The sequence below is a fragment of the Gastrolobium bilobum genome, unplaced genomic scaffold (genome assembly GCF_033153095.1).
Source record: "Gastrolobium bilobum isolate Gb01-03AN ecotype WA unplaced genomic scaffold, APGP_CSIRO_Gbil_v1 utg1162, whole genome shotgun sequence".
In the NCBI taxonomy this organism is placed as follows: Eukaryota; Viridiplantae; Streptophyta; class Magnoliopsida; order Fabales; family Fabaceae; genus Gastrolobium; species Gastrolobium bilobum.
In genome coordinates, this window is record NW_026898943.1 from 153,580 (window position 1) to 174,977 (window position 21,398).

At 31.9% G+C, this 21,398-nt stretch overlaps 1 protein-coding gene across 1 annotated transcript; it reads left to right on the top strand.

Annotated features, from left to right (window-relative positions):
* The first annotated feature begins 16,704 nt into the window (after positions 1-16,704).
* Positions 16,705-18,220, top strand: LOC133285695 (probable N-acetyltransferase HLS1). Its single transcript, XM_061482967.1, has 3 exons — positions 16,705-16,887; positions 17,060-17,250; positions 17,356-18,220. The coding sequence occupies exons 1-3, from the start codon at positions 16,705-16,707 to the stop codon at positions 18,218-18,220; spliced, it is 1,239 nt and encodes a 412-aa protein (XP_061338951.1).
* The last annotated feature ends 3,178 nt before the right edge of the window (positions 18,221-21,398 follow it).

Sequence of the window (21,398 nt, forward strand, 5' to 3'; positions counted from 1 at the left end):
TTATTGGCAATGTTTGATATCTTGTATCCATTATTTTCATAGTGGAAGTTTGATTCTGGACCAGTATTTCGTGGATTTTTACTTCTTCGCATTGGAGAAGATTTTCCCACATTAAGAATCTGCTGTGCTTTTTTCTGTCTCTCTCCACTCTGTGTTTTTTATTTTTCTAATGCGCTGGCCGACCTGGAGATATAGGTTGACCTTTGATTGTAACTACCGAACTCTGTGCTCGACGTTTGACTTCCGCAAAGACTTATTAGCCAAGATTGAGGGACCAAGTTCGTCCCAACACTCCAACCAGCCTTTTCTCATCAAATTTTCCATTTCACAAAATTTTTGTGTCACATTTCTCAGCCCTTATTTCTCTTCCTATTTTGAAAAACTAAAAACACTTTGCATAATCCGCCTTTGATCTTACAACATTTATTATTTCAGAAGCGTTTGATGAATTGTTCTTTTATAATATTTAAATGTGGAAAATAATTTTCTCGTTTTATATGAAATTTTTTTTTCATGTTACATTCATAATTAAAAGGTGAGTCTCATCTTGATTTTTTTGTGAATTTCACTCATGTACTGTATATATAATATGAGAAAATATTCTCGTATAAAATGAGAAAACTAATCCCCTTTAAATGTTGTACATTTTTTTTTTAGATTCCTTTATCTTTTGTTTGTTAAACCATCTTCAATGAATCTAATTCTTATAACTTTCCATGTGGGACGATTTTAGGCACAAGAGCCTTGTAGTACTTGCAACAACTTGCTGTAGTTGTCTTATTCTTCTTTTGTTGCAGTAAGAATAAGCTAACAAAACTAAAATTGTAAAAATTTAGGAGAAAAAAGATTATTAATAATCGATGCATATTATTAACACTAGTTATAGGTACTGTTTTTGATAAAACAGTAAATGGATTTATTTATTTTTTAGATTAGCCTGACATGTAATTCCATGATCTTTAAGATTGTTTCTCAAATCTAATCACTAGATGCGCAAGTTATAACTCACCTTAATTATTGTGTGCTTTGACCGGAGCGTGTGAGCACTCTCCATGACCGAGGATGTGGAACCCAAGTGCCAGCTAATACTTGGAGACAAGGTTAAGACATATAAATCCCGAGATTTTCTTGTTTATGGGACATTTGGCACATAATCCGATATTGTGGAACTATACAGTGGGGAACATCTAACTCGCATGATAAATATGCACCAGAATCTACTGTCTTATGGATTTGATTGTCTACATAAATCAGCTGAAAAAGGCTGATACCAAAATGATGATGGATCCCCCCTCCCCGTTTTGTTTTTTTGCAAAGACAAACAAATTTTGTTGTATTAAATATCAAATAACATGGGCAAGGTGGTCTACCACTCACCTTTTCAATTTTTATTTATTTTATAAAAATGATTAATTTATCTCATACATATATAAAAGACCTGTATAAGAAAAAAAAAAGAAAAAAGGGCCCCACATTTTTTTATTTTTAAATATAATTGAGAATTGAACACATAATTTAATACAACTTACTTAAACCTCTTATCATTGGATCAATTATAATGACTTTTAATTCTATATATTTTTATATATGTAAAAGATAAAATTATATTAGAGAACGTAAAAAATACTAATTCCTTTTACAAAATGGCGACATTTCAAGTTTAGCCACTAGGTGACGAGAATCATAGAGAAAGAGAAAAAATGCTTAATAGTTATAATCTATAATCGGAGTCCCATCAAAAGAAAAGAACTCCGAAAGTCTTACAAATTGACAACAGTGATAAGGGATCCCGAGGTTGAAAAATATATCAAGGCATCAAGCATAAGAAGATGCTTGGAGCCTTAGAGGGAATTATGTTGCATATCATCCCAGTTGGCTGGGAATGGATTCTCTTGATTTGATTATATGGTTGAGCCAAAATGTTCAATTGCTTTTGATCATTAAATTCATATTTAGTTCTCTCTACTCGATACAACGTGCGCGGCTTATGTAGAGTCGTGTCATTCTAGTTAAAATCGGGATTCTCCCTAAAATCATAAGGATGACTAAAAATCGTAAAATATAAAATTTTAACGTAAAAAAAATCATAAAAAATCGTAAAAACGTAAAATTGTTTAAAATTTTGAAGAAATTATTGTGATTAAAAAAAAATTGTAAAATCATAAAATGACAGATTTAAATTGAAATTTTAACGGTCATAATTGTGCCAATTCATGCATGCAATAATATATGACCTTATCATGGCCATGCAAAGGCACGCATGCAGATGGGTGGATGATGTGATGATGGTGAATGGGTGGCGCACGATAAGGTGGCATGGTTTGTGAATTTCTTTGTTCTTATCCTGGATAAGACCAGTTCCATGGCAAGGAGAGGACAGGACCTCACCATGGGCATCATTGTAAATTCGGGCACCAAAGTTGAATCCAGCCACGGTTTAGAACAGCAAGCACTGGCAACAAATCCACCAAAATCTTTATAGCTCAGAAGCACTTTAGTGGGGCCTGGAAGGTGAAAGTGATAATTTCAAACACGTACGGCATAGCTGTCTATTCCTTTTCGGGGAATCAAGATTCTCTTTTATTGTGTTTTGATTTTTTTTTCCTTAAAATTATTTTGTAAAATAATTATGAAAATAAATATTTTTTATAATTTTTTATTTTGAAAATTAAAAGTAAAAACATAAAATAAAAATAACTCAGACATATTTTAAACTCTAAAAAATAATAATTACAATTTTTAAATTTTTTTTATAAAACAGATTTTATCCAATGAATTTTGTTTTTTATTCTGAAAATAATTTTTTTTTAAAACATTATTCAAATAGGGCCTAAATTGCTAGTTTCTCTTTTTCTATTTATTATATTATTTTCACATTTCCAGCTATGTTTTAACTTAATCGCCACTACTTAATAATTTGTTACTATATTAACTAGTTATGATGCACAACCAAATTCATCTTGATTTGTAATATAAATAAAGTAAGGTGAATGAAATATGGAAATTAATGGTGAGAGTAGGTTAAGCACTCTGGTGCAGCTTATCCTGTTGAAGTTTTACTTTTCTTATCTGTTAATAAAAAAAATAGGTTAACACTTTTCGATAATAAAAAAGCTATTAATATTAGATGAGAGAAATTAATATTGATCCTTCAATTTTACGTGGATGGTCAAAAGTAATGGTTAATCACAAATCAATTAATTCGATTCGAGTAACTACGGACCTCAAAACTGTTTTCTTTATTTCTTGAGCTAAAAATACCTCTTTAAATATATATTGTAAGCAGTTATAGCTTGGTCAAGCAGGTAATATTGGTGAGACAAAACTTTGCAGATTGTAACATTGTAATCTTTGTGTAGTCTTAATGCTGCTTCTAAAACTTTGTAATCTACTAGTTCATATCATTCGTTGATATTCATATTATTATTATTATTATTTAGGAGCAGAATATTCTTATATCAAATATAAATTATTGATTTACTTGCATCTAACGACTTAAATATATAATAAATCAGAATCATTATAAATTTGAACCGGCTGACATACATATTGATTTAGACCGGTCAGTAAGTTTTTTTTTTGGTACATGACGGTTAGTAAGTTTGTTAGCCTATTTAGATGCATCACACAATGGGTTTTAAAATAGGCTCTTAGGTCATGCCATACTTCTAAAAAGGCTAGGTCAAACTTTTAAAAAAGGCCTTTTTGAACTAAAGTGATTAGGTTTGGGCCGTGATTTAAACTTTTTTTTTTTTGAACAGGTCCATTTAGGTCAATCTTTTACCATTCTTTATCTTAGCACTTTTTTTCAGTACTCATCTCTTAACACGGTTAATTTATTAGTGAACAACAGAAATTACTTCACATACATGGACATATTAAATGATACATGGAAAATCGACTCTATATATAATTTAAGGTTGCGAGAGATTAAATTAAGAATGTCAACATGAGTTGAGTGTGATGAGTTAGGCTGAATAATCCCACAAAATATTTGGAATGCATTAATAAAATTGAGTAAAAAAAGATTTTGTACTCGTCTTGACTTAACGAGTTGGGGCACAAATCTTTTTAAAAAAGTAGTTATTCTAAAATAAATATTTATATATTTTAAGTAGTAATATATTAATTAAAATTTGTAATAATAATTAATTTATGTTTCTAAATATAAATGAATTAAGTGATTTTTTAAAAATATTTTAAGACAATAGTTATAAAAATTAATAAATAAAAGTAAGCCTATATTCCAACTTAAATAGCTCATATGCTGCGTAAAATTGAAGAAAGTCTATATTTACTAAGCTAAAATATATTAGACTTGCATTTGACCTTTATCTCTGACCATGCCATTCAGCCACACCCAAACATAGAATGAAACTGGTAACTGACATATATTTGAATTGAAGGTTCATGAATGCATGTTCAATTTGATCACAACATGTCGTGATAAGATGAACTCGTACGAAAGGTCATTTCAGAAAATTTTGAAAACAGTATATGAATGCAGACTGATAGCTAGATAACAAATTAAGGTGGGTCCTTAGGTAAAAATGGCAGGGATAGGTCATAAGGTAAAAATGGGAAATTATAGAGGAGAGGAGGGAACATGGTGCACAAATATCTTGGGCAATCTCCCGAGCCAGGTTAGCACCCTTGTGTCGGAGTCTTAGCATACAAGCTGCTAAAAAACACACATAAAATAACAAATGTGAGAAATGACAGCTCCTCCCTTAACCCTCTATCCCCTAATATGCATGTATGATACATGTATGATACATGATACAAGTAAACCACCAAATCGATCCCACCCCTGTATCGGGTTTTGTCTCCCTCCTCTGCCAAGCACCCTCCCAACATGCTAAGCTGTACACCACTTATGGTCCTAAACTAATATTGGGCATTCATGGAAAGGGTACTTTGGGGTTTTGAAACATAGTTTTACGTATACGGTGACAATATGAATCAATTTTGTAGTCGTAGGTAGCTCGCGAAACAATGCAATTACCTTAATTAGTTTTGAATATTTGTGTTTTACTCTCCAAAGTTGTATACTTGTTAAAAGGTCAAGGTATTAACTATGTTATGTCGCCAACCCGGAGAACATGTTGGCTGTACTGGCTTAAAATATGATACTTTTCTTGCCGTTTGCTGACTGGTTCAATTTAAGTTCTTGAACGATGACCAGGAAGAAAAGTTCCAAGTCATGGCTAGTTCTGATTTGTTATCGGTGCTATAATAATTATTATTACTTCAGTAATGTAAATCAAATAATCAAGGACATAAAATTATTATAGAAACTAATGGAGAATAATATGTACAGACATTACATATATGGAAGAAGCGGTAGTTAATTAACGAATCAATATCCCATAAACATTCTCGAGCCACACCATTTACACTCGTTTTTTTTTTTTTTTTTCTAATCATGCATGGTCAACTTGCCCAATTCTTCTTTTCCCACTTTGTAATCAATTTTTAATCATCCCTTAACTACTATATGCTCTTGTTCGTTCCCACTCGGTCAGAGACAATGCACAAGATTATGGTCAATACGCTTCCTAATTGTTGCCATTTGTTTAACCTTAACCCCCTTTCAAGTTTCACTGTCGATCGCCACACAAGGTGAGGGGATTAATATTTGTATTTTACCAATGTTTAACCAATTAATCTAATCAGATTCTACATAGTTAACGTGGTTCCTCTAACCCTAATTTCTCCATGTAGGTAGCCAAGAAGAGACACGGCCTAACCACTGGGCCTATTGTTTGGTATCGACCCTACAATATTAGTTGTGCTTTGCGACCATTGGTGATTAGTATATCAATAAATAGGTTAGGGCATGTACGGAACCCAAACCTATATTTAAGAAAATAAAAATAAAAATAAAACAGGGAACAAGATCTCTACCTTTGATCATTTCCCTAGGAGATTTGTTCCTAACTGTTTTCTTTGTCTGTTTATTTCAACATCCGGATGAAACACATAAACATGATACGTGTCCAGGACCCATGTTCTTCTTCTTGATTGGAACGATATAAACCTTCAAAAATCTCAATATACATAACATTAGAGTATTTGAGTTCGACATTTTATCTAGGACTTTTATTTGAACGATATTGACATGTTGTGTGGTCCTGCTTTTTCTTTTTTTTCTTTTTTATTTTTATTTTAAGGTTCTTCTAGAGTATTATATCTTATTCGTTGTTTCCCTATTAAAATATACTTCATTACTATTCGTTACAAATGTATAGAATAGCTGATTGGCGAATAATAACCACGCTAAAAAGAAAGGAACTGAAATACCAACTCGATACCTCCAAACGAGGTAAAGTGACAACTTGATCCTTGTTATCGATCCTAATAAAATTAGTATTCCTATGACAGCTCAATTAGGAACGGAATTGAGTATGAAACCTGTAACTAAAAAAAGATTGGAATATTAGAATGGATTAAAGACAAAAGTTTATCGGAAAGATTTTTTCTTTTGCACTCATGAGCATGCTCTATCATCATCCCTTTTTGATTAGGTGTTTTGGATATGAACAAAGGTTTATTAATGATAACTATGAGACTTAAAAGGTTGTTTTTAAGAGTGAGATTCAGGACCAAAAGTATAGATTGATCTGTAGAAACTATGTTTAACAAGAATTAACCAAAAAAAAAAGGACCTAATTAACAATTTAATTGTGATGGGAAATCTTTTGAAATGCTTTCTTCATTCCAGATCTAATGGAATCTTGAAAAAACGTCTAGACAGAGAATAACTTAATTGGTCAGCAAAATCCTAGAGGACTCTTGAGATCTCGTTTTGATTAGAAAATTGTTATTTTTAATTTTAACAGTGAGCAGGAATCTCATCGTGTCATTTTAAATTTATACACTTTATTCTACTCCCAAGTATGAATTACGAGGGTTTATGTATATAACATGGCATATGCCTCTGTATTCACCGCAAGGTTTTGAGATTTGAAAAAGAAAGTTAAATCTTGAAACCCACAATTATGTTCTAATTCTACTTGGGGCTAATTTTTTTCAAAATTGGTTTAGGTAATTGATCTTACTTCTAAGTTAATGTCTTTGTGCTAGTATCTAGTTACTATTAAAAAATCAGATAAAAAATTATTCTGTCTCAAAAAAAGTAGATGGTATCTTAGTGTCGCTGAGGGCTGTTGTTTTGTTTGGCTGTAAAATATTTGATTAGCACTTGACTCCCTCGGAGACACCATGCAGATAATTACAGAAGACTTAATTAAGCAAGTTTGAGAGTGGTTAAGTTGGGAAATGCCACTACAAAATATTGACATATTGTATCAGTTATTATTGCACGAGCTAGCCACGACTATAGTTCTTTTTTTTGTGTGTGGTGAAAAGCCACGACTATAGTTCTATCTAAATTGAGTTGGCCTGGCCCTGCATTAAGTTTTCTTCTTCTTGTGTACGTATAGGATTGTAAAACCTGTGCAAGTGGTGTGTTTTTCATTAAAATTTTCATAATAATTCTACAATGCTTAAATGAGGTCATTGTAAAGCAGAATCTATAGATAGGAAGGTAATTTTACTGGTTTGTTATCTGATTTTATTTCTATTTTATTTTTTTCCTGAGAAATCTGAACCAATTGAGTACTGCATGTTTGGTAAATGGTTTTTAAAGAAATAATTATCTTTTTAACTTCTCCTAGAAAAATTTTAGATACTTTTTTAAAATACAAAATAAACTTAAGAATGCATATATTTAGATAAAAAATATTTTCTCATATTATAGGATAATTGTTTTCTCTTTCCTATAAGTGATTTTATGATTTTCATGTAACATTTTTTTTATTTTTTTGTATAGATGGGCTCTCTCTCTCTATATATACATATATAGGGGTTTACATTTCTGCAGCTGTTGTACGTGCAGCAATCAAATACTTGCCATATATATACTTGAAAACATTAAATGCGGGGAATCATAATCATATAAAAGATGAAGAATTAAATATAGAGAATCATAACCATACACATATCTTTGCTGTATGTAAAGCGGCTGCAGAAATAATTTTACCATATATATATATATATATATATATATATATTGTGCTATAAAAAGCAGATGTACTAGCAGAATATAATAATTAGTGTATATATATATATATATATATATATATATATATATATATATTGTGCTATAAAAAGCAGATGTACTAGCAGAATATAATAATTAGTGTTCAATATCTTTCTCGATAGGGGTCAAAAGTTTATAATTTAATTTATTATGTATTCATACCGTAATTTTTTTTACATTATTATTAAATGATATGGCAACACATCATTGAATAATAATATGAGCAAATTTTATGATGACAGTTCATCAAAATTAAATTTATTTACATTTTTCTAAGATTATAATGTAGGTTTTTTTAATTGCCATTTCATTTGGAAGAAGTGAAGATTTGAGATGTCATTGGAATGAGAATTTCAATTTGTATTGATATTAAGTATTAACAGTAATCTTGTTAATTTTTTTTATAGTTTATAAAAAATTAATGTTTTTATTTATATAGCTGTTGGAGAATATTATAAAAATAATTAAAAATATCCTTATCCTACCGTTTATATTTTTGGATTGAATTAATTTGTTACAACAGCCTCAATTACTATTCACACAGCCGATTCTTTACAACAGCCTCTATTCATGAAACTACAAGATGATCATAGAGTCTTTTAGTTGACATTTTGTTTTATCTAAATCACATCATTCATTGCTCCTTTGTGTAATTAGATAAAATAAAAAATTAAAGAAGTTAAAAAAATAACACAATTAATTATTTAAATTAAATTAATTAAACCGCTTTCAACTTATGAAGCACCGACACTTCAAAAATCATAACGTGTCTTGTCTGACACTCCCCGACACTCCAACACGTGTTATAGAAATTCAAAAAAAATTCAAAGGTTGCGTGACGTTGAGTTTTTAGTTCCAACTATTAGATTCGTTGAATTATGATTATTATTTTATTGAGTTTAATATAAATATTTGGGATATCTTATATTTCTTTGCAAAATTGATGAATATTATAAGTTTAGTTTTATTTTTTTTTAAATTATTGAATATTAAATATAATATACACTACATAAATTAAAAATATTATTTAATATCAAAACGTGTCCTAACGTGTTGAAATCTAATATTTTTTAGAATTAACGTGTCAGAGTGTCGTGTCGTATCGTGTCACATATCCTGTGTCGGTATCAGTGCTACATAGCTTTCAATTATCTTAATTCACAGAGATAAATAACTTCAAGCTTAAGTTTGACGCATACCAACATAGGCAACTTAAATAACATGATAGAAACTCATTGCTTTGAGGATTTTACTGTAAAACAGTGAAGATCATATGCATTCAAAATTTACTCGCATTGGATTGTTGTTTTGTAATCTTTGAGATATGTTAACATTATATAAAGAAGAAGGTTATATTTACAAATTTTTACAAATTATATTATGTCTTATTGGTAAAACACTCTTGAGTGAAGTCTTACCGGTAATATAATGTAATTAGCGACGTTATATTTTTTTCTTTAATGTCTTGAATTAAAAAAATTATTATATAATTTTCTCTTAATATATATTAGGTCGACATTATACATATGTTTCCTTTTTTTTTTTGGTATCCTATACATATGTTTCCTTAATACCACTTAAAAAAATATCTCGACGAATAAAATATTATTCAAAAATACCTTTAACATTAAAAAAAGGCTGAACCTAATCATAATAAGCTACTTTTCTCTTTTAATGTACACCTATTTGTCATGATACATTATAATGAAATCAGTTTTTTTATTGTGATTGTTTGTTAAAGAATAGCATTATTTGATTGCTATTGCCGTATATTCTATTGTCATTATCAATAGTTATAATCAATAGCAAATTATATATTACGGAATGTTTCTTTAACATAATACTCGATGTGACCTATAAATGACATTTTTCTTCCCTTTCTAGAATGTATATTCTTCAATGTACGTATTATAGAAAGTTGTATATTTCCATGATGTGAACTGAGAAATCTCTGCGATTGTTTTACTTCGTCCATGGTATGGAGGAAAAGGTTAGACAAGGGAATCCAATAATTTATCTTTTATAGAAACGCTTTCAAAACAGAAAATCAACAAGCAGGAGGACAATTAACCTGTGAAAATTTCAGGAAACAACGATGTTTTGCTCGTCCTTTTTCCCTGACAGAGATAGCATAAGGTATTAAAAAGAGAATAGGATGGCAAAGTAAACAAGTTTAGTTCTTTCATTCAATTTTAAAAAACAGAATGGGGAAAAATAATAGGCCACGAAATTAAAATTTTAAAATTTGGGGTTACGCTTTTAAGTGGGTAGCTTTCTACAAAATTTATATGTTTTTTTTTTCTTTTTTGAGATATTACAAACGGTTCATTGCTTGCGACTAGTCCGATTCGGGACAGGTCTCGAGATTAAGACTTTAAACCAGTGTTTTAAAACTCCATCCCGCCCCCCGGGTCAACCCTGACCCCTCCCTTATGAGGGTTGGGGTCACAAGTTGGACTCTATATGCGCATCGACCCCTCCGACCTCCAAAACCCGGCCAGATTTCAGTGACTCCCGGGTTAGAGGGGTCAAAAGGGGTCACTGCATATATTTTTTTTTTAATGAAAATTTCAGGAAACAACGTTATTTTATTAAAAAAAAAATGCTTTTAAACCTAAATCTAATCGTTCTCTTCTCTTCCAGCGACCTAGACTTTGTGGTATCTTGATACTTTGGTATCATTAGAATATGAGTTTTATACTTTGGTATCTTGATACTTTAATTAGGTTGTGTAATATTGACTTATGGTTGTAATTGATGAATTATGTTAAATATAATTTGAATCTTTAATGATTGGTGATTTGTTTTTTAATATTTTCATATAGGATATATATCTATATATATATATATATATATATATATATATATATTTAATATATAAAATCGGGTCAACGTAATGACCCCGTGACCTCCCGGTTGAATCAGTGATCCCGTGACCCCTGACCTCGGTCGGGTCAATGGCCGAGCCAGATTTTTAAACACTGCTTTAAACCCCTCCCGAAGATAGTATTGTGAAGGATCGAATACATGTTTTTACTCCACTTGCTCAATTCCCGGACATCAACTATATATATATATATATATATATATATATATATATAGGAAAAAGTGTTTGTCATTTTAAATGACATAAAGTTATGTCATTTTAAGAGAGAGATAGACACAAGAATTTTTTTTATTTAAAATTTAAATTAACAAAAAACCATCCACTTTCTCTCCCATGATTTGTATTCCTTGTGTCTATCTCTCTCTTAAAATGACATAACTTATGTCATTTAAAATGACAAACACCAAACTCATATATATATAGGGGTAAAATTATTTCTGCAGCCGCTTTACGTACATCAATGACAGATGTATGGTTATGATTCTCCTTTCATGCTTTGTATGGTTATGATTCCCTGTATTTAATGATTTCAAGTATATATATGGCAAGTATTTAATTGTTGCACATACAACAGCTGCAGAAATATAAACTCCATATATATATATATATATATATATATATATATATATATATATATATATATATATATTATCTGAATACTTATGTTTGCATTGAATAAAAATCGATTTTGGCAATGTGCATTGTAGTAATTAATTAACTTTTATTGCAATGATAGCAAAAGAGTAAACTTATCGTGCTTTATAAATTATTCAAATCCTTCACCCTTAAATATAGTCTTAATAAATTTATGTGGAGATTAAACTGTGAACAAGCTAACCAATCAAAAGATAAACTTAATTGTTTTAAACTTCTCCTATGCATCGATTACTCAATAAATTCAGTTGAAGCATATAAATTTCATTGGATAAAAATAAATTGATAATATTTTAAAATTAAATTAAATGAGTTGGTTTGTTTATTCCCATTTAACTATGTAGTTTGATTTATTTCGACTGTGTTATGAAACCCGACCCGGGCATCAATCCGATCGGGGTATTGGGTTACTGGTTGGATCGATTAATCTGATTCATATATAAATATGAACATATAAATTTAATTATATTCTCCATATCTAAAATGAGTTAAACAAGATTCGTTATTACTATGTCAATTTAAATTGCAACTTAGAATCCCATAAGCATACCTCTCATTCTCTCAATGACATTCAAAAGGCCATATGTTGTGAACTCGAATTTTTCAAATTTATCTACATTGCAATGGCATATATATGTCACATTCTCTTAATTTATTGTTCCGCGAATTTCTTCGGTATTGGAAGCTAAAATTTGAGGTTATTGTAGAAGAGTATATATTAGCAAATAAAATTATAAAAAAATTTAAAATGAATTCTACATTTTTTTCCTAACAAGATAAACAATTTTGATTATTGGTTTTTGAATTTTTTTTTTATAAAAATGCATGACCCGGCCGAGTCAGTGGGTTTGGCCGAGTTTTGACAGGGTGTGATACATAGCCGGCCCGATGTTTGACTCGAATCGATCTGATGACCGGTTTGCCAAGTTCCGGATCGATCAGATTGGGTCAGGCCAGGGTTCATAAACATGTTGTTTAAGTTACGTAAATAATTATTTATTTAAAGGTATATAATTCACCTTATAAAAATATGTCCCATAATCAACTTTTTCTTTTTCTTTTTAATTTTTTTAAACAAATAAACCAAATCAAATAGCATAAAATCATGCACACAATATGGGACCCTTAAAATATATTTAAAATTGTATTCTTTTTTTTTTTGGTAAAAAAATTGTATTTCTTAAGTGCGTGTATGCTTGCTTGCATATGTATAGGTTTTTGCTTAGCAATGAAGAATCATAAAAAAAGGGCTACAATTAAATCAAACAGGCATAAGATATAAACACACGTTATGTGACTCTTAAAATTTATTTAAAATTTAGATTTCTAGAGTGCGTGCGTGGGTGTATATAACTTTTTGTTTAGCGAGGAACAACTATATATTGTAATATAATGGGAAATATTTTTTTTATATTGTAAGGGAGTAATTATTTCATGTTATAGAAATATAATTACAAGTGAGAATTATACGTATGAGGAGAGAGAGAAAAAAGTGACGAGACCCATCTCTTTTTGTGTGTGTAAAAAATTATTTATTTCATGTAAATTGAGAAAAACATAACTCATTTTATATTGTTCTAACACAGGCAAGGGACTTGAAATTTAGATAATTTATTGGTAATCCAAAAAAATAGCATCGCTTAGGTTATAAAGAAGAAAAGGCTTAACCATGACATAATGGTGAGAATTGAGAAACGTAAGTTATGAAATAAACACAAAAATAATAATTTATATGAGAACAGCTGGGCCTTGAGCACCGCTGACAGCAATTCCGTTTCTTTATCCTTTTTTCCTTTTCACCCTGAGCTTATGTATTTCAGGAAATAATCTTACAAAATATTGTGAAAATACTGGGTGAAGGAACAAAACTTAATTGACTAATGTTTAGAGATTTGACTTTTAACAACTCATCCAATATAAATGATTGGTTAACCAAATAATAATAGTAAATGGGTTGGTTTAAAAATATATGAATTGCTGGTTAGAGTATTATTCTCGTCACATATAAAATAATTAACATTGGATGCAAGAGCAGGCTTCAGGTTCATACAGAGGTCTTTGTTATTTACACATTTTTAAAATTTTAAAACAATATATTTCCTAGATGCTCCACTTTACACACGTTTTGTTCTTTGACTTGCAGAAATGATTTTATAAATAGCACAGTATTTTTTTCTTAAAAATTGGTCAAGAATTCAGACTGTTGAATTTTAATAATCTGATAATGTAATTTTTTAAGATTATAATTCACATATTAAAAAAATTGAAATTTTACATATCAAAATTTATACTTAAAAATCTTTAAAGATATAACAGTAAATAATCAGAAAATAATAATAATAATAAATAAATATATATTGAAAATAATAGTAAAAAACAAAAGTGTCTTTGTCATATGTTGAGATATATAGTCCTACATTGATTGTATGAGCAACTAATATGGAGTTTATAAGGCCTTGGTCACTCCCACTCTTTGAGCTAGCTTTTTGGGTGGTGACCTAGGTTCTTAACATGGTTTCAGAGTCTCGCCGTCCCCCACTTTTTTTTGTGGAGTTTCTTAGTCCAAGTAGGCTGAGCTTGTTGCATTGTCCACTCTTCAAGCCCAATGGACTCTTGTGCATGTTGAGATATATAATCCCACATTGATTGTATGAGCAACTAATGTGGAGTTTATAAGGCCTTGGACACTCTCACTCTTTGAGCTAGCTTTTGGGGTGGTGGCCTCAAGGTTCTTAACATCATACATGACAAACTTCAATTATATTTCCCCTTTCCTTATAATATTCATGTTTTTATAAAAAAATCTCCCATCCTAATTTTTCTATTATTGTTTTGATAAAATTTCTTCTATTAATTATGCTCAATAATTTTGGGTCCATATCAGAATCCATACGTAATATTATAATGAAAAAAAAAAGATTAAAGAAAAACAAAAAAGAGCCCTTGGGCTTCTTATCCCCCCACTTGTACACAAATGCAGAGTTACCCAATATCAATGGTTATTTAAGGAAAATGATTGAACATTAATTATTAATTATAACCCAAAATTTTGGTGACGTACCCACTTCGTTCAATGACCAATCATTATCAAAACCGTTGTCTGCTGCCTGCTAATAAGTTCTCTTGGCTGGCTTTAATATGTAACTACTTTTTTATTAGAAGAATTCTAATATGTAACTATTAAACAACAGTACCGAAGCGCATGTCAATCTATCATTGGTGACGCAGGTCCTTTGCTTCTTAACCCTTTAATTGGTGAAAATTTATTTAGTGTTACGGATATATCAAATTTTTGATATATTTTATATTCATAATATGATGTGTATTATTTTTTATCAAATTATTTTTTCATTTAATTTTAAAATAAATTATTTATTAATAATTTGATAAAAATAAAATACATATTATGAATGAAAAATATATCGAAAATTCGATACAAATGTAACACTAAATATATTCTCTCCTAATTGGTGATGAACGATCTCTACATTATTGGTTTTTTAAACCCCAAACAATCCTGTTGAAAATAATGGTTGAACACTGAACAGTCCTTCAGGCCTAACTCTATTGTCGTCATATTCTAATTAATTTCGTTTCGGTCTACTAATAGTAGCGAAAGCCTAGGCTGAGCTGACCATCAAAATCAATAGGGCTGCGTCGCAGGGTAGCGAAACCTCTATCATAGGCTTTAATCAGTATGATGATAAAGTACAAAAAAATCTTAGCTGCTCATGAGTGAAGTGATCCTAGCCGTGGATTAGAAACAGAGGATAATGATATCAACGACGACGATCATCGCACTCGGCAAATCTACGCTATGTGCAGCAGCTAAAAAAGAAAGCCGCTTTTGCAGCTAAGTAGTCACTAGACAGTGGTCAGCACTGAAACAACAAAAAAAATAAAGCAACGAAAGTGCTGAAGCTAAAGTTTATTATTAGAAGAAGGGTATCCGTTTCGCCACGTTGCCTTTTTGCAGCACTCGTTTCAGCAGATAATATAGAATGAAAATTTATCCATTGTGATTTTACGGCTTTATCTCACAATTTGGTAAAAAGAAAATCAATGCATGCTCATCGTAACGCTTGCACACATCATTTGCATGCAAACGGTTCCTCGCAACATCCTATGTATCATCAATTCATAGTAAAACAGTAAATAACACTCCTGTAGCTAGCTAGCAATTTGAAATTATTTGGTAAATGGGAAATAGGTGTATAATATATAGATTCCATCCCACATGAAATATGCATGTGCATCTCATTCCACATGATTATGGTTGATGCATACACATTATGGGGCGGAAGAAGTAAGGAGAAGAGAGTGTTAAAGGTAATGATTACAAATGGGGTCATGATGGCAACGCGTCCTTCTCTATAAAATAAATGATTAAAAATTCAATAAAGAGGAACACATCCACAAAACTGCGCAGCCATAGCCGCCACTTCCTCTTGCCTTTGCCCCTTCCCCTGCCTTTCGTAACGAATATTTCATTAAATTTGTTAATTTTTTTTTTTCATGATTTATTATCACTTGTACAAGTCATAGGAGGGACAAAATTTTAGCTAGCAAACTAAAATAAGAGTCATACTAAAGAAAAAAAAAAAGTCACGGAAATAGAGAAAAAATAAACAGACCAAGAGAAGAGAGAATAGATAGAGACTTTTGAGAATTATTTTAAAGTTATATGAAATCCGAAGCGAAAGCAAAAGGAAGTTGTGGATTCTGGAGAGAGAAATTAAAAAATAAAAAAAACACGAAGAAGGAAGAGCCCAAAAGTTCAGGGTATTTAAAGCCCCTAAGAGGACTTGGACATGTAGCTCAGGTTTCTTGCTTATATAGCATAGTGCAACATTTATCAGTGTTGAGAAAGCTGTGATTTTCTCACTCTCAGAACCAGCTCCTATCTATCTATATATATGTACTAGGCTCTACGTTTTTAGCACTTTAATTAATTGGAGCCTTGCATATACATACTCACACCTTTAGCTATCTATCTCTCCCAGTCACGGTTCTTGCCATCTTCTCTTTTTACCATTTCTACCAGACTTGTTAGGTAAATATGAGTGAGGAGGAGTTACCTACGGTGGTTGTGAGAGAGTTCGACCCAATTAAAGACAGGAAGAGAGTAGAAGCCGTTGAAAGGATATGTGAGGTTGGACCCAGTGGCAAGCTTTCTCTCTTCACCGACATGCTCGGTGACCCAATTTGCAGGGTCCGCCATTCACCTGCTTTTCTCATGCTGGTATGGTATAATATTATTAGTAACCACTAATCACAATGTCTTTTATGTACAAATATATTTATTCTAAAGTTTTTGTCCTCTTTCCGTATTATTCTAGCTCTTAATTAATCAATAAAAAAAATGATATAAATATATATAATTATTATGCGTGTATTGCATCTGGATTCAACAGGTGGCGGAGATGGGTGAAGAGATAGTGGGAATGATAAGGGGATGCATCAAAACTGTCACATGCGGAAAGAAGCTCTCTAGAAATGGAAAGAACATAAACACTGACATCTTACAAGCTACTAATGCCAAACACGTCCCTGTATACACCAAACTCGCCTACATATTAGGCCTTCGCGTTTCTCCTGATCAACGGTACGTTCACATTTATTAAATAACGGTAAAAATAAAAGTAAATGCTGATCATGATTGCTGAGAGATGTTAATTAGAAATTTTATTTTATTTATTTGTTCATGCAGGAGAATGGGAATAGGGTTGAAGCTAGTACAGAGATTGGAGGCATGGTTCAGTGATAATGGCGCTGAATACTCTTACATGGCAACGGAAAACGACAATTTAGCATCCGTTAAGCTCTTCACCGACAAATGCGGGTACTCGAAATTTCGTACACCGTCCATCCTTGTCAACCCCGTTTTCGCCCATCGAGTCAGGGTGTCTCCGAAGGCCACCATCATTCCCCTCACCCCTTCCGACGCCGAGACACTCTACCGCCGCCGTTTCGCCACCACGGAGTTTTTCCCCCGCGACATTGACTCAATCCTTAACAACAAGCTCAGCCTGGGCACCTTCCTCGCCGTCCCACGTGGGTCCTACAGTGCTGAATCATGGCCCGGCCCTGATCGATTCCTGTTGGACCCACCACAGTCGTGGGCCATGCTCAGCGTCTGGAACTCCAAGGAGGTCTTCATGCTCGAGGTCCGTGGCGCGTCGCGCGTGAAGCGCACTCTCGCCAAGACGAGTCGTGTGGTGGATCGGGCCCTGCCGTGGCTGCGGTTGCCGTCGATTCCGGATTTGTTCAGGCCGTTCGGTTTCCACTTCATGTACGGGTTAGGAGGTGAAGGTCCGGAGGCGGTGAAGATGGTGAAAGCCCTGTGTGAATTCGTGCATAACCTTGCTAAGGAAAGTGGTTGCGGGGTGGTGGCCACCGAGGTGTCCACCGGCGAACCCTTAAGGTTTGGGATACCGCACTGGAAGATGCTATCTTGTGATGAGGATTTATGGTGCATCAAGAGGCTCGGCGAAGATTACAGCGATGGCTCCGTCGGTGACTGGACCAAATCTCCACCCGGAATCTCCATTTTTGTTGACCCCAGAGAGGTCTAAGGAGTGTTGACCCATTCGTTTTTTTTTTTTTTTTCCTTCTTTAATTATGTGTATATTTTCTGAAATATATTATCTAGTTAGGCTAATGACTTTGTAGGTGGAAATGGAGAGGAGGTATGTGAGTTTTTGTTTTAGAGGTAGAAGGAATATCCCAACCTTGTGTTGTTGTTATGAATTAGCTTTTTCGTAAATGGATGTGGCTTTTTAGATCCCTTTCCACCCAAACACAACCTTCATTTCGAGTGTTATTCACCTATCATGTTCATTGGAATTTGGACTTTACCTACTTTTAATATAATGTTATTCTACTAAATCTAAAAATTGGATCCTATGATTATGCTACAATTTTATAACAAGAATGGGCATGGCTTTACGCGGAGATATAGGATATGAATTCTTATGTGTGTGAATCCCAATATTCTTTTGGGTTTGGGCATGTCATTTATCCAAACTTTTCTTAAAGAACCTTTTGAAACTAAAATGTTTTGTCCGTTGATAATATGCCCGCAGACAATGATCTTATCCTTGCCGAACTTACTTCGATTGTTGGGTTCGTAGTATCTTTCTTAGTGGGGGTAGCTACTAGTGGGAGTCAAATGGTTCCTATTAAGCTTTAATGTAAGCCTACTAATATATGGGCATTTGGCCTTTTGAGGCTTTCTTTAACATTTACTGCGTAAATGGGGGAGGATATGATGACTCTAATTTGATATGTAACATTCAATGGGATTTGCGCTTTCTTGTATGAAATAAGAACTTTCAAATTGTTTGACGACTGATTCTTTTCTTGTAGGTGATCAGACTTCTCTTCATAAGTAATAAGATTTTATTTTCAGCGTTACATAAGCAAATGAAGAGGAAGGCACCAGTGAGATACGGTTTTATATTCTTTATGTTGACCCTTATATGGATTTCTCATTTTCTTCCCGCTTCCATAGGTGGTTATAGCTTGTGACTATGTGAACCCAGGTTTTGAGATAGTGACATAAATATAACTAGCTGAGGCCAAGAATACGAGGAAATCTGCGACGTTTTGAGATACTTTAAACTTTAAAGTGATAATATTTTTAAAATAAGTAAAATGATATATTTTTTATTTGATTTAAAGTATACTAAAATTTTAATTTATTAAAATTAATGTATATTTACTTATTTATTTTAAAGTTAAATTCTTTAATTTTTTTGTTTTTCAAAGTTCAATTAGTGTTGGATTGACGAAACAGACAGATAAGTACATGAATAAATATATAAAAAATATCGATTGGATTTGTTTGGTTTTGCTTTTAATATTGTTTTATTTTATTTTTGTGGGGGCAGGGTAAGGTAACGCATGAAGCAATGGGATCCCAACATGGCCAATGTGAAGGCAACATTGTCTGTAGGCTGTAGCCATAGCCGCTCACTCATGGGGATTGTACTTAACCGATCATTACGAACTCGTGTTTCATGAGTTAGCACTGGGCCAGTTGGAGCAACAAAATAATGTGAGAGCCAAGTGGCTTTGTTCTTTCTTTCTCATTTTATTAGCCTTTTTCATTGTACCTTTTTTGGGGCGTTCGCTCCCATTTAATACGAGCATTTCTTCTGTGTATTCGTAGTATATATATGGATCCCAAAAAAGAAAAAGAAGGTAAGGACTCAATAGAAAATAACAAAAAATATTTGAATTGAAATGGAATAAAAAAAAATTTATATAGAAAGAAGATGCACCGAGTTGAGTGCTATAGGAGTATTTTAAAAAAAATCTCATTTATACCTAGCCGATGGGTTAGCCACTTATTTATTTCTTGTTAGGACACGACTACTAGTTGGAAAGAAATGACTATGAACGGTACAAGGATTTAGAGAAAGGATAAAGTGGTAAATTCCTATGTCAAAGGCACTCAATCAAAGGGTAGATGAGATTGACCAGATACCTACTTTCATTATTTGGAAAGTAAAATGCTAAACTTTTTCTTATTTGGATTACTCTTATCATTATTGGTGAGCTTAGTTAAATTGTATTTTTGTTACCGCATAAAACAAAGGAGACACCTTATTATACCTATAAGAATATGTTACTAGTAAGCTAAAATTAATAATTTCATAAGTTTATGTATTTATGTAAATGAGTCCGGCTTTGAGTTATTATTTACATGTGTACATGTAAGATTTGGCTCTAATTTAGTATAAGATAATATTTACTATTTATTATTTAATTCATTTCAAAAAATCTAAAAACAAAAGCAAAAATAAATTTCAAGGACTGAGTTAGTCATAAATTCAAGTTTATTTTTAGCTCTCAATGAGTTTTTTTTTTTTCAGTCCAATTGTCATAGTTGACTTTTTCCTCTTTGCAGAATATTGGTTAGAAGAATGCTAGGATTATCCAATGTCACCATATAGAATAGCGAGTGTGGATAATTGGTCTTAAAATGCACTGAGACACTACCATCCTTAGCCATCAGAGGTAAAGTTTCACGTGAAGATCAGCACAACAGCATTGTTAAGAGAACGGATCATAAATTATCGCAAATGAACACTATGATACAATAATAAATTTGATACAAACTCAACCACCGAGTTTTTTATTATTATTATTATAAACAACGTCTTATACAGAGTCAATAGTACATCAAATTATATAAGATAAAACAAGATAAAAACACTTGGTATTTTTTTATTTAAACAATTGAGTATTACTTAATTATATATAAGTGCATAATTTACACAATGAAGTGCATTAAAAAAATAAATAAATCAAACATCATGTGCCCTCACAAGATAGTTTTTTTTTTTTTTTTCCCTTTGAGCAGCAGCCAGTGCGCATGCACTGAAAATTTCCAATTTTTAATTGTCTAGTGTTAGGTTTACAAGTTTCCACATTCAAAAATTAATATGTATTCACCAATTGCATTTGTAAGTATATAACTACCTGATATGAACCTTAAAAAATAAAAATAAAAAATAAAAATGCACATGTAATACCTGTCTTTCCGCGTCTAACTAAGCAAAAAAATAGAAGTAAATGAATTGACTGACTTACCTTTATACCAAGACTAGCCTTTTATATTTGGCCGATACGACGAGCACAAGTTTGACTATTCTTATCCAATAACTAAACCACATACATAACTATTCGTATTAGTCAATTATATGTATGGAAGTGTTAGGCAATTCAAGCCTGCCAAGTCTTTGC